General features: G+C 37.3%; 2 protein-coding genes across 4 annotated transcripts in view; both read right to left on the bottom strand.

Moving 5' to 3' along the window:
* Tenm1 (teneurin transmembrane protein 1) overlaps nt 1-16,532 on the bottom strand; it is an 815,224-nt gene that overhangs the window by 551,648 nt on the left and 247,044 nt on the right. The gene's annotated exons all lie outside the window — the stretch shown is intronic.
* On the bottom strand, nt 9,219-10,637 carry LOC124109815 (E3 ubiquitin-protein ligase Mdm2-like). Its single transcript, XM_046468626.1, has one exon. The coding sequence runs from the start codon at nt 10,608-10,610 to the stop codon at nt 9,219-9,221; it is 1,392 nt and encodes a 463-aa protein (XP_046324582.1). The 5' UTR covers nt 10,611-10,637.

Below are 16,532 nucleotides of genomic sequence, written 5' to 3'. Positions count from 1 at the left end.
ATAGTACTGAGGATGTAAACAACACTTCTGGTGACAATACTGGTATAGGAACAGCAGGATCTAAATCGGGTTTAGAAATAGCAATATTAAACTTCTTGATAAATCACTGAAAGAACCTCCTTTCCCCACAGAATGCTGAGCTAGGAACCACTGAAGCTCTTAGGACCAATAGAGGCATTATCTGCCCTACTTAGCACTGAGAGGTTTGAGAAGATCAAGTGCCATCTGAGATGTCAAAGTCCTCTGTAAAGCTAAAAGCCCTGTAAAAATGCTGTTATTTTTCTTTTTCACATTATTTATCACGATTTCCATCCACTGCTGAAACTTTGCAATCTGGTCTTCTGTATGATGTAAAATAATAATAATAATTACAACAACAACAACCTAGTTTGAAACCAAATGAATATTATTCTATTTTGTAGTGAAATTGACTCTTTTATCTTTCTTCAGCTCTTCAGCATACATATTTTCAATGAAACCTCAGGATATCTAGATAGTGGATTCTCTATCTTGTACAGGATCTCACTTTTGGAATTTCCATTGCTTTTATTGCAGGCACATAGAACACAGAAATCACTTAGTAAAGTTTTATGGACTGACTGATATGCATTAAATGGTACATGCTGCTTTGTAGTGTGAACCAAATGTTACAGGTTGAGGTCTTATCACCCTAACTAAGTGTTAAGATTCTTGAAGACCAGATTTGAGTCTTATGGCTATTCATATTCTCTACAGCACTTAGCACAACTATAGGCACATACTATAGAAACTATTTAATTATTAAACCTATAAATTCCAGAAATAGTCTTCTGTAAATACCTGGTTTGGTTTCAATTAACATCAGAGAAGAGGATGCTTAGAAGCAAGGTACAATATTACATCTGATGATCCAAGAACATTTAAATCTAATGCTATCTCATGGTTCATAGGTTGTCTATATACTCAGAACTTCTTAATTTGTAGCTCCAAAATTAAACTCTCCCCTGAACAATGGGCTTGAATATTCCACTGCCTACTCAACATCTCCACTTGGTTATCCAAAATGTATATCAAGTTTGGTATGTTCAAAATCACATTCCTGATTACCCCTTCCCCAAACTGCTCTTTTCATTGTCTTTTCTATTTTGGTAGACAGTAACTCCATTCTTCTATTTGCTCAAGTCAAACAAAAGCAAAGTCCTCCTTGACTCCTGGTTTTAATTTTAATTTGTTAGTTCTTTTTAGTTATGCATGTCAGCAGAATCCATTTTGATATAATTATGCAAGCATGGAGTCCTGTTTTTTTAAATCCCATATGCGATCCAACTGTAAATACTGTTAGCTCTACCTTTGCAATATATCCAGAATCCAACCATACTTTTCCACATTCTCATTACCACATTGGTTTAAGCCATCATTTCCCACCAGTATTATTGTGATAGTCACCTATGCAATTTCATTTATTTATTGATTTTGTGGTGCTAGGGATCAAACCCAGGGGCTCCTGAATACTAGGTACTTGTCCTATCATTGAGCTACACAACCCCAATCTATAACATTCTCCTAACTTGACTTCTGCTAACACCATTACTCCCTAATGGCATGTTCTTCACACTGCAACAGAATGAAAGTTTTAAAATACAAGCCATTCATGTCTCCCCTTTGCTCAGAAACAGCAAGAGTATCCTACTTCCTTCAAAAGTCAGAATTCTTACAATGGTCTACAAGGGCCCTTGTGTAACCTCTCCAAACTCCTCCTGTTATATCTTCCCCCTACCTCATGTACTGCAGCTACACTAACCTTCTTGCTATTTCTGAAAACATTAGGCATGTTCCTGCCTCAGGACCTTTGCAACTTCCCATTGAAAAAACACCCCAAAATACTACCACCGCTAATCCTCTTCTCTGTCTTTCAGAGAACTTATCACCAAGTAGTACATTACATATTTTATTTATTTATAGTCTGCCACAATTAAAATGTAAGCTCTATTAAGGTAGGCTTTATCTGTTGTAGTCATTGTTAAATCTCTCTGCATCAGAACAATGTCTGGCATAGAGACTTAATCAACATATTTTGAATAAGTGAACAAAAATACTCTGAACAGGGCCTAGGAAGAAAGTGTAAATGAATAAACTGTAGTTTCTCCCCTACCCTCAGGAACTCACAGCCTAAGGCAAGCAAAAAATAAACAACTCTGGTACAAAGGAGAATGAGAAGACTTTGTGAAACTAATGAAGTAGTGCTTGAACATCAAAGATTAAAGTATTGGGAAGAGACTGCATTTGGTTTAGTTTCCTCTTCACCAATACTGTTACCACAATCACTGAAATTCCATTGAGCACCTATGTTATCAGGCTAACTTTAATCTCTTTCCTTTTAGGTCCCCATAGCATACTCTTTAGAAGGCAGACAGTTATCTAAATTTTAGGCCTTGATTTTGTATAAACAGTACAACATAAGAAATGTACCAACAGCAGAATTTCAGAGATGTATTTTTGCAGTCAAGGATTGGAACTTTGACCCAGAAAAGGAGGTATGAATAAAATTCATCAAAATTCATTTCAACCAACCTATACATTTTTGTTCATTAAAGAAAAAGAGTTTAACAAGTTGAGAGTGGAGAGCTATTTTCTACATAAGGCCATTGACAATGCAAAAAATTCAATCAAGGACCTTATAACTAAGAAGAGCTTAATAAAATGTTTTCTGCCACAATATAGAAATTAATAAATGCTATTTGATCTTCTAATTCATTTTCCATCTCTTCACTTATTCTTTCAAGTTTCTGGTTCACACTGATATGGATTATGATGAAGATAATGTAAGAATGGGCAGATTAACACTCCCCTTTAAACCTGAGTTACAAATCTATATTTATCTTAATGCCACTCAAACCTAATAAATTAAACTTAAAAATGAAAAAAAAATCATTTCTATTGCCTAATATGTTTTGACAAGTACAATTTATCATGTTAAAATTGCACTTATTTTTATGTATGGAAACCTAAACATTCTCTTTTCTCTCGGTATATTTATTTATATCCTCTGAGAGAGAGAGAGAGAGAGAGAGAGAGAGAGAGAGAGAGAGAGAGAGAGAGAGATTCAGCTATGATTAAACATTTTCAAATTTCTGATTACAGCTATTCCCATCCACAATTCAGTAAGGAATGTCACACCTATTCAAGGTTATCCAGTGTCTTTGGAAGCAATCTTTCTTTAAAACAAAAAACAAACATAACCTGTTAAGAGATTCCTAACCCTCCCCAACGTTTTTTTGTTTGTTTGTTTGTTTGTTTTTTGATACAGGGAATTGAACCCAGAGGCACTTGACCACTGAGCCACATCCCCAGCCCTATTTTGTATTTTATTTATAGACAGGGTCTCACTGAGTTGCTTAGGGCCTTGCTAAATTGCTGAGGCTGGCTTTGTACTCATGACCCTCTTGCCTCAGCCTCGCAAGCCACTGGGATTATGGGCATACCCCACCATGCCCCACACCCCCTTCCACAACTTTTCAAATTAAAATTTGTGTCAGTGGTCCCCAGTGATTAGGAGAACATTCCAGATCTCTTTAGGCACACAGAGAGAGGCACAAAGAGTTCTGAGTGCCTGGGGCTTTGAAAGTAAATAACTGTGGAGATGGTGTTATAGCACAGTAGTAGAGTGCTTCCTTAGCATGTGTGAGGCACTGGGTTTGATCCTCAGCACCACATAAAAATAAATAAGGTTTTGTTTTATTTTTTCAAAATAAGAAATTATATAATTGTGATATTTGTCAAAGCCTTGAGAAGCAGAGTTTAAATTCACTGGCATATAGTATATTTTTGAAAATAAAGAAATAACATTAAAAAAATATTGGTATTTTAAATCTACCAGAGTGAAAGCAAAATAATTCTGAAAATATGTTGTTCCAAATATTCTACAGTAAGGGTAACCCCAGTATGGTGGTGTTGGTCTGTAATGTCAGCAACTTGGGGGGAGGGGGAAGGCCAAGGCAGAAGAATTGCAAATTCAAACAGTCTTGGCAACTTAAGGAGACACTGTTTAAAAAAGGAAAAAGGACTGGGTAAAGGTAGTCTCATAACCACTTAACTGACTTTTCCATTCAGTGCCCAACATGGCATCCTGGCAGTCCAATGTAAATAAATGTTATTCAGACATCATGATGATAGTGCTTTGAAAAGCCAAATGTACATACCATACTAATCTCATTTTAACAATTTTTAAATTTATCTATTATTTTGACAGTGATAAATTTTAAACCAAAGCATACGAGTATTGTAAAGCACATGCTCTTATGGAACAGAGGGAAAAACAAAGAAGTCAATTATCTTTGCTACTGCAGCACATCCATTCAGATAGTTCTCATAGTATAAATTCAAATGTCACCACCTGTGGTTTGCCCTTGTGCTTTTCACTTTATACTTGCTAACAAAATGCAAACAACTTCAGAAGTGAACTGGGACTCTTCCCTCCTCACCTGAGTCCACTGACACAAAATTTAAGCTCATGGAGATGTTTATGCTCATGAGACAACTTGATATGTGGAAATCATTGGCCTTAAATTTATTACAAAAAATGCAACAGCAGCAGCAGAGGCAGCGAGTACCTAATATGACAGTTACCAGGTATGAGGCACTATACTAGTGCATTTCATATATTAACTCCTTTAATTATTATAGAACTCTATGAGGTAGGTGCTGTTTTAATCCCCCATTTAATGGATAAAGAAAACCATAGAACAGAGCAGTTAAGTGACTTGCTAAGACTACACAGGTAGTAAGCTACAAAGCTGAGATTTCAACTCCTACAATTTATCTCCAATTGTCTTGATGCTCTTAACCTGTGTTCCACATTGTCTTTTTTTGTTTGTTTGGGGCGGTGCTGGGGATTGAACTCAGGGCCTCATACATGGTAGGCAAGCACATTACCATTGAGCCACATCACTGGCCCCCTTCACAGTGTTTTTCAGAGGAACATCTGGTAGAATGATCCTAGGTAAATAATCTTTCCTCTCTCAAGAGGACTGGGGCTGTGGCTCGGTGGTAGAGCACTTGAGTAGCATGTGTGAAGCCCTGGATTCAATCCTCAGCACTACATATGAATAAACAAAGTGAAAAATCCATTGTCAACTAAAAAAATTTTTCTTTTAAATTTCCTTGATTATAAGTGAGGCTGAATCCACTAAGCTTTGGACATATCAGTTTTGAAAGCCACAAGTTTGAAGCTGTGGAACGCACTATTTGGCTACTGGGAATTGAACTCAGGGGCACTCCACCACTAAGCCACATCCCAGCCCTATTTTGTATTTTATTTAGAGACAGGGTCTCACTGTGTTGCTTAGCACCAGTTGCTGACGCTGGCTTTGAACTTGATTCTCTTGTCTCAGTCTTCCAAGCAGCTGGGATTACAGGTGTGTGCCTCTACACCTGGCTTCAGGGCCTTATTTTTAAATGTAAAATAAGGAGACCAAATTAACTCAAAGAAATCTGTGGCTCTGGAATTCTATGATTGCATATGAAACTGAAGAGAAGTTCAGGTTGATATTACAAAAAAAGTGGTGGGTATATTCAAGGCCATGGTTACATTATCTATTACTCCTCCTCATCTCCCCTCCTCTACTTTCTTCTCCCCAACCCTCTCATATACACTCCAATCTTTATTGCTTTTACACCCATGGGTCTCTGTGTATATATGTATGTATTGGGGATCACCTCATTTCTTCTATCCTTTTATTTTCTTAATATTTTTCATTCTTAACATATATATTAATGTGTGTGTGTGTGTGTGTGTACATAGAGCGTTGTCTAAGGAGCACAAGCCTTCATATAGCATAATGGTTTGAAGAAATGTGACCACACCAGTGCCTAGGGAATAATTAGCAAAGGCAGTAGTACTCTTTGGAAATATAACAATATTTTTTCCTCAAGAAAGACCTTCTACCTTAATGCTGATTGACAGATTCAGAAAACACTGAATTTACAAAAATCTTAAAAGGAAAGTGAAATCCTGACTGATTCCCTTGTGTTTCTTTTTCTTAAGGAAACATGTAAGGAATGAACTGCTAGGAGGAAGTAGTCTACAAATGTAACAGAATCACTTGATTCTTTACAAAAATGAATAAGAAATCTCCCTTATAATCCTACCAGCCTCTAAGGGTAACTGCTATCATTCTGGCCCATTTCCTTCTAGTCATACTATACACATAATTTTTTCACGTTGCTTCCTTCATTTCAGATTTTTAGATCTTTTTGCATGTTTCTACACAATTTCTACAAACATTTTAATGGCTGTGCACAGTGGATATCCCATAATTTACATATACATTCCCACATTGCAGGATATTTACATTCCTCCCTCCCCATTTATATCATAACTAGATATAAATGCATATAAAGATACCATGAACATCTTATTTTCTTAGAGTAGATTCCAAGAAGTTGAATTAATGAGCCAAAAGGTTTGAACATTTGGTGGCTTTGGGGGATTGTAATGATATACACTGCCATTAGCAATGTGTGTGAACAATTTCCTCTCATTGTACCCTTGCCAACTTTAAGTATTATTTTTAATGTCTCTTTAAAATAAGTAAATTAATGGTGCCTTATTTAATTTGCATTTCCTTGATTATAAGTGAGGCTTTTTTTTTCTGAATGTTTGCTAGTTCTATTTCCTCTTGTGAACTATTTACAAATTTTGTACATTAATCTATTGGGAATATTAGGGAATTTTTTAAAAAATTAAACTGCAGGCCAGGCATGGTGGTGCATGCCTGTAATCCCAGTGGCTCAGGAGGCTGAGACAGGGGGATCCGGAGTTTAAAGCCAGCCTCAGCACAAGTGAGGCACTCAACAACTCAGTGAGACCCTGTCTCAAAATACAAAATAGGGTTGGGGATGTGGCTCAGTGGTCAAGTGCCCATGAGTTGAATCTCTACCACCCTGCCCCCAAAATAAAATAAACTACATTAGTTTTACACAACAAAAAAATTAACCCTTTGTCTATAGTATTTGCTGAAACTTTCTTTGGCACTTTTAATTTCTGTCCTTTTTTGATGAACAATAAAGCCAACATACTAGTGTGATTTTGTCATGCAGTTGTCCAGTTCTTTTGGTGTTGCATGCAGGCAACATAAGATTTTGGTGAATAAAAAGAGAAATAAATCACCAGCTTCTAAAATACAGACTGATAAATGTTCTGAATATGGGTCTTATCCAGAAAATGGTGTCTTTGAAGTAGACTGCTTTTATGGTACATGGATATTTTGTCACATTCAAGACTCTGAAATTGTTTAATGTATTGGTTCACATGTATTTGTTTAAGCTGTGTTTTTAGCATTTTAAAAATCTTAAAATTGAAGGATAAAAAGCCCCCCTGGAAAAATACTCCTCCAAAACTGATTTGACTCATTTGTGAGAATAGCTGCAGTCAATATCCTCATGGTGCCCTGGAAAGCTGTTTAGGCCATTTTTTAATCAAACTTTTAATAAATCCTTCATTTGGAAATCAACAAATAATGCATATATACAAACCTAACATTAGTAATTAGACGACATTAGTAATCCACATACATATTAAAAATGACTCCATTTACAGGGTGGAATGTTGAGTAAATAGCCCTCATTCCATACATACACCCTGAAGGTGTATCATTTATAACCTCATTACTACCAACTTTTCTCAGAAAGGATGGACTTTTCTTAGTATATCCTTCCTTCCTTGGTCAAAATACTGTAAATTCCAAATTATTAAAGATTTAAAATTTTTGAAAACTGCCAAAGTATTGATTTCTTCAGGCATTTGTTTCCTGCTTAGGTATGTGTAGATGCATAAGTCATAGGGTTATGATTGCTTTTGTTTTTGAAACCAACAATGTTGTCACTAATACCTGCCTGTGCAAAATTATCCTTTTGTTTTATTCTACACTTACAGTCCAGTTGATTTTACTGTCTTCAACTGAGTATGTACATCATCATACATTGGAGAAAAGTACTGGGCCCTTGAATCAAGGTGGTCATTTTCACAATTAAGAATCTTATTTAATACTAGTTAAGAAGTTAATCTACATAGTCTGAAGGATCATTTTAGAATGCTATGTTCTGACCTTGTCCTTCTTAAAGAAAAGTGATGCACAATTTTTGGATAATTTAAAGAGAAGCTACAACCTTTTCCAGTTTTCTCTCTCTCTTTTTTTTTTTTTTTTTGGTAGAGGATTGAACCCAGAGTTGCTTTATCACTGAGCTAGATCCCCAGTCCTTTTTAATTTTTATTTTGAAACAGGATCTTGCTAAGTTCCTAAGGCTGGCCTTCCTTGCGTTTAGGATTTTCCTGCTTTAGCTTCCCAAATTGCTGGGATTACAGGTGTGCACCAATGTGCACAGCTCCAGCTTGTTTTAAAATGAACAATGCTGTCTATCAAACTTCTGAGTTAATCTTTCTAAATTCACTGGTTCCTAAAACTGGTTTTAAGCCAAGAGCTGAAATCTAGGGAACTGTCAAGAACCATGTAACCTAGCCCAAGAAGGTGCTTCAAATTGTCTGAAGAATTGTTTTTCAACTTACAAGAAACATGAAATTCTGAAATTAGGTGTCTAAAAGAGCCTGTATATACCCAATTATTTCAGGACAATTCTACATTTTACAAGGGAGACTTAAAAAGTTTTGAAGGTAAATAATGGCTATCCTCAATTGACAATTCTTACTACATATTCTTTATATTAAAATATTTAAAAAAGACAACATTTTTGGAATAAGAAGTACATTTTTACTTAAATAGCACTAAGTTATGAAAGAACAGAAAAACTTAAGAATTGGAGAGTTTCATATTATCTCAAATTAGATATTAAATCTCATATACATATTTTTCTCTTTACGTGACGGGTACTAAATCAGTTACATTTAAAAGTCTTACTTATATTTAAGCAAAAGAAAATCAGATACTTCTTACCTAAGAAAAAGTAGAAATTATATAGAATATGAGGGATAAAGGTAAAGGATGAGATATATATCTAATGTAAATTACATTAAAATCCAAATGCAAAATATAAACAGAAGTGAAATTTTCATAAAAGAAAAGAACATATTCACTATGTTTCTTCCCAAAGTAGGTAAATTACACTACAAAGAAATCTACAGGGGGATACTTCTCTTGATACATGTAAGCAAAAATAAAATCCAGGTTATCTAAATTTTTAGAGTTATAGCTAGAAATGTATAATACTACTTTAACAAAATGCAACTAGTTGAAGTAAGTTAATACAATCATTTTAATTGGTTGTCTGCACACTGGACAGGGCTTATTCCTTTTTTTCAGTTTCTTTGCACAAGTGAAACATGACATAAGATGTCCTGTTTTGCCATGAACAATGCAACCATTTTTAGGTCGACCTTGGCATATCACACAAGGTTCAATGGCATTATGGGGAAAACTGGACTCCATACTTTCTTCTTGTGTTTCTTCCCTCTCAAACCGTCTGACATCTTTTTGGGTGCTACAAATCATGCTACTCGAAGTTGATGGGTGAGAATAATCCTTGCTTTCTTGTGATTGGGAGGTTTGGGTAAATTCATTATCATTTTGCTCAACCCAAGAGTCTTTAAAATCTTTCACTGTAAAATTTTTACCATCAGGCACATCCATGTTCTCTTCTTCCTGTGTTGAGTTTTCCAGTTTGGTTTTCTCAGGGATTTCCCCTTTATCTTTAGGAAGGCAGTTCTCACCACTGGCAGGGTCCATTTTGTTGTGTGAAGTAAATTTCCAATAGTCAGCTAAAGAAATTTCAGAACCTTCTTCAAATGAATCTGAATCACTTTCTACTGCGTGATGTGCAGTAACTAGACTTTCCTCATCAATGTCTTCTGAGAGTTCCTGTTCTTCTTCACTAAGGTTATAATCTTCTGAATCAAGAGACTCAACTTCAAATTCTACACTAAATTGATCAGAAACGGATGCTTGATCCAACAAATCAGCTGAATGTTCACTTACACCACCATCATGATCTGGATTTGCTGGAGTCTCTGTCAATTCACTGCTACAGCTTCTTTCATAGAGAGCAAGGCTTTCATCAGAGGAAAGAGAAATACTATCAGATTTGTGGCGCTTTCTCTGTTGTTCACCAGATAATTCATCCGAATTTTCCTCTGTCTCACTAATTGTTCTCCTTCTAGTTGAGGTAGATGGGCTAGAAACCAAACTGGAAGATGAAGGTTTCTCTTCCTGTGGCACTTGCACAGGGTCCTTCTGATCACTCCCACCATCAAGGTGCCATCTGCTCTCACTCACAGATGTGCTGGAATCTGGTGGTTCCTGCGGATTGACCATTACCAAGTTTTTGTAAATCATTGCATATATTTTTCTGTGTTCCTTCACAGAGAAGCTTGGCACTCCAAACAAATCTCCTAGAAGATCATTTGAACAATATACCATATGCTGCTCCTTCTCATCATATAATCGTTTAGTCATTATATACTGGCCAAGATAAAATATAATGTCTTTGATAGTGTAAATGTCGTTTTGTGCACCAACAGACTTCAACAACTTCATAAACAATGGCTTTGGTCTATACAGGGTCTCTGGTTCCGAAGCTGGAGGCTGTGAGGTGCTCATGGCACCCTCAGTAGACAGAGACATGTTGGTATTGAATAACCGCGTGGACCAGTAAAGAAAACGTACCTCACGTCGGTGACCACAGGTGTGTCCAATAGCCAGTAAACGCGCTGCGCCTCACCACATGGGATTTTTCCGCGCTTCGGGCGGGGGGAGGGGGATTTCGTTCACGCCGCCCAGTTTCCCTCACAGGATGCGCGGTAGCCCGACGCCCGGGACCTGGGCCACCACTCTACTCGCGCGTCCCAAGTCACCGGCGCTCGAACTAAGTCCAAAGAGAAAGGAGGCTCCCTGGCGGCGGAAGCGGCAGGAACTCGGCAGAGGAGCCAGGGCCGCCCCTCAAACTCGGTTTAAAGCTCCGTCTTCTAGTCACATAGAGCTGCACACACCCCCTCAGAAGCCGTGGGGCGCGGTGCGCCAAAGTCACCAAAGCGCCCAGGTCACCAATGTGCCAGAGTCCCCTGTGCGCTGGAGTCCTTGGTGTGCCTGAGACACCTATGCGCCGGGGCTCGCGGTGCGCCGAGTTCACCAATGCGCCGGGGTCTGAGGTGAGCCAGAGTCCGCGGTGAGGTGAAGTCCCCAAAGCGCCCAGGTCACCAATGCGCCAGAGTCCACCATGCACCTAGGTCCGCCATGCGCCCAGGTCACTAATTCGCGGAGGTTTGTGGTGCACAGAAGCCCACGGTGCGCCCAACTCTGAGAACTCCGCGGTGCGCGTTTCCTACGGGTCCGCTGGGAGTGCGCCGGAAGCTAGGGCCCATCCGGGCGTTTGCGCGCGCGCCCCGGCCCCTGCCTGTTTAGGCCATTTTGAAAGAGAAAAGTGGAATTTGCCTAATTCTGCAAGTGAATAGTGATGGTCTCCCAAGTGTTTCTGTCAATTATTCGCTATTCTGGTTGTTTGTGTCTATTTTCTTTCTCCTTATTTTTGTTAAAACCTGAAAACTTTTAATGGATACCAATATTGCATCACCTGAGACAAGTGGAGAGAGGGGAAGAATCACTGAATGGGGAAGTTGACAGAGTCACTATAGACTCCAGACTCTGAACACTTACTCTAACTTAGTATTTTTGAAGTTAAACCTCTTCAATATCTGTCTCGCACCCTCACACTCGCTCACTCTGTCGCTTTCTCTCTCTCTCTCTCTCTCTCTCTCACACACACACACACACACACACGTGAACAAAGTTCTTATACATATGACTTTTTCAAGACTTATTGAGGACTTCCTACTATGCCATTAGATAAATTGCAACATCTACTGCGTTCCAAAATGACGGCCCAGAATCTCATTAAGAAACAGATTTTTTTTTGTAATCGTGTAAAAACCTAGTGCATTTCTATTCCTTAGTAACTCACAAATAATAAAACATCTTTGAGTTTCAGTGACATCTATATCCATCACACCATCTCTTTGGAACTCTAACAACCTCCTAAAGTAATTTTAAATTATCTTTCTCTTATTACTTTCTCAATATCCTTTGTGGTGGATTATGTAGATCATCTAAACACTTAATAAAGGGAACAATCTTCAAGAAAATTGAAGGTAACTCAATATACAAAAGCTTTTTTACTCTTTAGAGAAGAACAATAGCTGCTTATTTCCCCAAGTAAACAATCATATTCAATTCATTTTTCATACAATGAAATCCATTGGGGTTTTGTAAATTCATAGTAATTTCAGCATTAACATACTTATCCAAAATGTAGCATCAAATTTAATATAGTATCTTGAAAAGTAATGGGCTTTAAATATGGTATTATATAACCAGAGATATCACTTTCTTCCAGTTTACCAACAGCAAGTATTAATCAAAGCTTTGTATTGCCATCCATCTTCAGCATTAGTTTAGCAAAATTGGCACTTCATCAGTAACCTTCTCAAGTTGCATGTATAAACATAGGAAGCAGAATTTTTACTGCTTACTGCTGGAATTTCGTTTTCAATTATGCTAAAGATTAGACTGAAAAGGGGGTACTAACACATACTACAAAGATATACACCCTTTACTAACTGCAGAGGTGGATACAGGGGTTAATAATGATTCCTGGGATTTGCACTAAGTTGCTTGCTGCTATGGGCAAATGATAACTATGCCAAATGTGGCAAGCTAATACTAGCAAAAGTCCTATATAAGAGTTCTAAAACGTAGGTTCTTTATGACAAGGTAATGTGTCTCCACATATGTGTAACACAGGGGAAATACTGAATATCATTAATCCCATGAACCTCCCATAGATATTATGGGTGGCACCTGAAAAAAATAAGAGTGAACATTTTAAAAAGCAAGTAACAGGGGTCTGGGGTCGTAGGTCAGTAGTAGAGTGCTTGCCTCACATGCAGGGACACTGGGTTCAATCCTCATCACCACATCAAAATAAACAAATAAAATAAAGATATCGTGTCCATCTACAACTAAAAAAACATATATATCAAGTACAACATGAAAGTCCCTGGCATAAATTCATAGTGTCAGCTTTATTAAATATTATTACTGCTAATAATAAATACTAGCATTTAATATTGTAATTGGTTAATATTAACAATTAATATTAATGATTTTTTACAGAAGTCAGAGGACTAGAAAGAAGATCTAGATATTCTTTTAAGCATCTTACTGTCACGTTTCATTATTAAAATTTCATAATGAGATAGGTTTTTCCCATTTTACAGATGAGTAAACAGAGGCACAGAGAGGTTAAGTAATTTCACCAAGATCACACAGCTAACTGGAATTCAAATCCAACATGTGCAGCTCCAGAGACTGAACTCAATCTCTCTTCCATAAGAGACTCATCAAGTTTCTGAAATAAGATTCAAAGGAAGCTGCTGGAATCAGAGTACTCAGCCAAGACTTTCAGTTGCAGCTTAGAATGATGTATTCCTTCTCAGTTATGCAACAGATAGAATAAGCTTCTTAGACAAGGATGGCATAAAGATACCCAGGAAAGAAAGAATCTAGATCTGATTTCATTTAAATGACTGTCTGCAAGGTCATAAAGTCCGTTTTCAATAAAATTTCCCCTGCTTACCATATGTTGCACTTAGACTAGATGCTCAGATGAAAGAGGGCTAGAATTGACTTGGTGTCATTGGGTCAATGTGTGACCACTTTGATACCTATCTCTGTACCATTTCAGGCCACAAGCTAGGTTTCCTCAACCTCCCTACCAACAAATGGGTACTAAGAACACACACAGAGAAGGAACTGTCATTTTCACCATTGTGATTCCCTCTTTTAGTATGTAAGTGTTCACATTCCTCTACTGGGAGTTGTACAATGGAGTCGCAAATGTGTTGTAAAAAGGCACTCAACTTGGAGTCTTGAACTCTGAGATTGGGCTCATTATGTCACTCACTGGATAAATCAGTCAACCTTCCTTCCTTTAGCAAATTAAAGGTTAAATGCCCTTCCTCCCTCAGTGTGCAGGAAGATGACTCTAATAACAAAATACATATGAAAGCACCATGTAAACTGTACTATAATTTACGCAGTTATGATTATTAATGATTTTTACAGCTACAAATGTACTAAAAGTAGGCTATCTATTGTCTTGAGAAAATATTATTTAGGAAGTCAGTTTTTTTATGTTGGATGTTATGGCCATACTGGAATAACTAAAGCACCAGATGAAATTACTGGCTTTTATTGTTGGTTTGCTTATTATATCTTTCAGAGGTGGGGCTTTGGGAAAGTGATTGGATCATGAGGACTCTGACTTCATCAGTGGATTATTCTGTCCATAGCTGAGTACACAATTGGGAGGTAGTAGAAACTGTAGGAGGTGGGACCTATTTGAAGGGACTTGATCCATAGTGGCTTGTCCTTGAGGAACACTTCTTGTCCCCAACCACTTCGTTTTGTTCTGTTTCCCACATACCATGAAGGAAGCAGCTTTCCTCCACCACAACCTTCTGCCATGATGTTCTGCCTTACCACAGGCCCAGAAACAGTGGAGTCAGCTCAACATGGACTGAAAAGACTGAAATAGTGAGCCAGTGGAAGGATGGGAAAGAGGGGAGGCATAATGTGCAATGAATTCTTTCAAAATCATGTTATGCACATATATAAATATACCACAAGGAATTTTACCTTTATGTGTAAGTAAAAAGAACCAATCAAATACAAATAAATAGATGATCAAAAGGAAGTCTAGTAGAGTAGAGGAAGAGAACAGGCAAAAGGGAGGGAAAAAGGAGGGATTATGAACTGAAATTGAATTCCATGCATGTATGAGTTTGTCAGAATGAACCCACTATTACATATAACTATAAAGCTCTAATTTTTAAAAAGTCATGCAACTAATGCTAAGGAATAACACTGGATTATGGGGAAATTTATATGATATACTGTTGATGAAAATATTAAAAGCGATACATACAGGCTGATTCCATCTTTATGAATGAAACAAAACTGAGCATCTATATTCATAGAAGGAAAAAATGCTCTGCTGTGAAAGAGAAATAACAAGTGAACATGATATTTTCTGATTGCAAGGGAATTGTGGTTAGATTTGATTTTCCCCCATACTAAGGATTGAACTCAGGGGTGCTTAACCACAGAGCCATATCTCTAGCCCCTTTTTTTGTATTTTATTTAGAGACAGGGTCTCACTGAGTTGCTGAGGGCCTTGCTAAGTTGCTGAGGCTGACTTTGAATTGGTGATCCTCCTGCCTCAGCCTCCCAAGCCGCTGGGATTACCAGCTTGCACCACCACACCCTGCCTTTATTTTCTTATTTTTGCTTGTCTGTATTTTCTACAATACCCATGTATAAATTTTGCAATAAGAAATAAATGATGATTTTTAGTTTTTTAAAAAAGAAATCTATACTTTAAGTTTTTTTCTCAATTATTTTGTCACAGTGATGAAAAGCTAACACCATTTTAAATATATTTATAATAGCTGCTTTGAAACCTTGTCTGCTAATTGCAACATCTGGAGACACTTAAAGCCAGTTTATATTGACTACTTTCTTGTTGCTTTTTTTTTAACTGAGCATGGCTCTCTCCTGTTCCTTTACATATCTTAATTTTCTGTTGAAGACTGTATATCTTAGATAATATATAGAAAATCTTGACTTTTTTCCTCTGAAGATTATTGTTAATTTTTGTTTATTTATTTACTAATTTTGTTAAGTGAAATCTTCAGAATATATCACTCTATAGTGTAACTGCTGATGTCTTTGGACACTTTTTAAGTTATATTTGTTTTTTAAAACTATTTTCTCAGGGTCACCCCTGTGACCTTGTAGCTTTGTGATTTGTCATTCACTACTCAGAGGTTGTACTTAATCATCTTGAACCTATAAGAGTTGTATCCTCTACCAGTGGATCTGTGTGTAGGAAATACATATAGGATGAGTCCATCTTTATGAACAAAACAAAAGTGAGCTCATTCAAGATTCATGTCATTTTCAAATTTGCCACACCTTCCACTTTGCACTGGAAAAATATCATATCTCCTCTATGCACTCTCGTAGGTATATGGCTGGCTTGGGTTTTTGGGGTCTCTGTTGTCCACTGCACATAGGCACAGTCTCAACCAGGAATGTTTTTCATAACCACAACCACAACCATAGGTTAGCGGAACTGTTGGTTCTCCCCACTAGCCTAACTCTGAGATTGTCATTTCTACCAACATTGCCACTTCACATGGGCATCATGCACCACTTCATATCAAGTGAATGATACTCACTGTGGCAGTGAAGCAACGATGCTTACAGCCTATCTAACAATGGCAGAACCTTGGCATTGGCCAATCCTGAGATGGATGGTTGAGTGCATGAGCAGCCATAGTTGAAAACAATATAGATTCTCATTTTTTATTATTCAAAGCCCAAGAGTTCATTCAATTATAAGTGCTTCTTGGATTTCTATAGGCTTTTGATTGACTTCTACAGTGCTTAAAGGGCTCTTTTGGTCAATTTTTTTAGCTTTACACTTAT

Source organism: Marmota monax, unplaced genomic scaffold (assembly GCF_021218885.2).
Source record: "Marmota monax isolate L192 unplaced genomic scaffold, Marmota_monax_Labrador192_F-V1.1 WCK01_AAM20220418_F8-fsc00054, whole genome shotgun sequence".
Taxonomy (NCBI): Eukaryota; Metazoa; Chordata; class Mammalia; order Rodentia; family Sciuridae; genus Marmota; species Marmota monax.
Note: the sequence above shows the minus strand (reverse complement) of the source record. Positions and strands in the feature narration are given on the sequence as shown.

Excerpts from the sequence above, each read along its gene's own strand:
- LOC124109815 (XM_046468626.1), bottom strand. The coding sequence starts at position 10,610 with ATGTCTCTGTCTACTGAGGGTGCCATGAGCACCTCACAGCCTCCAGCT.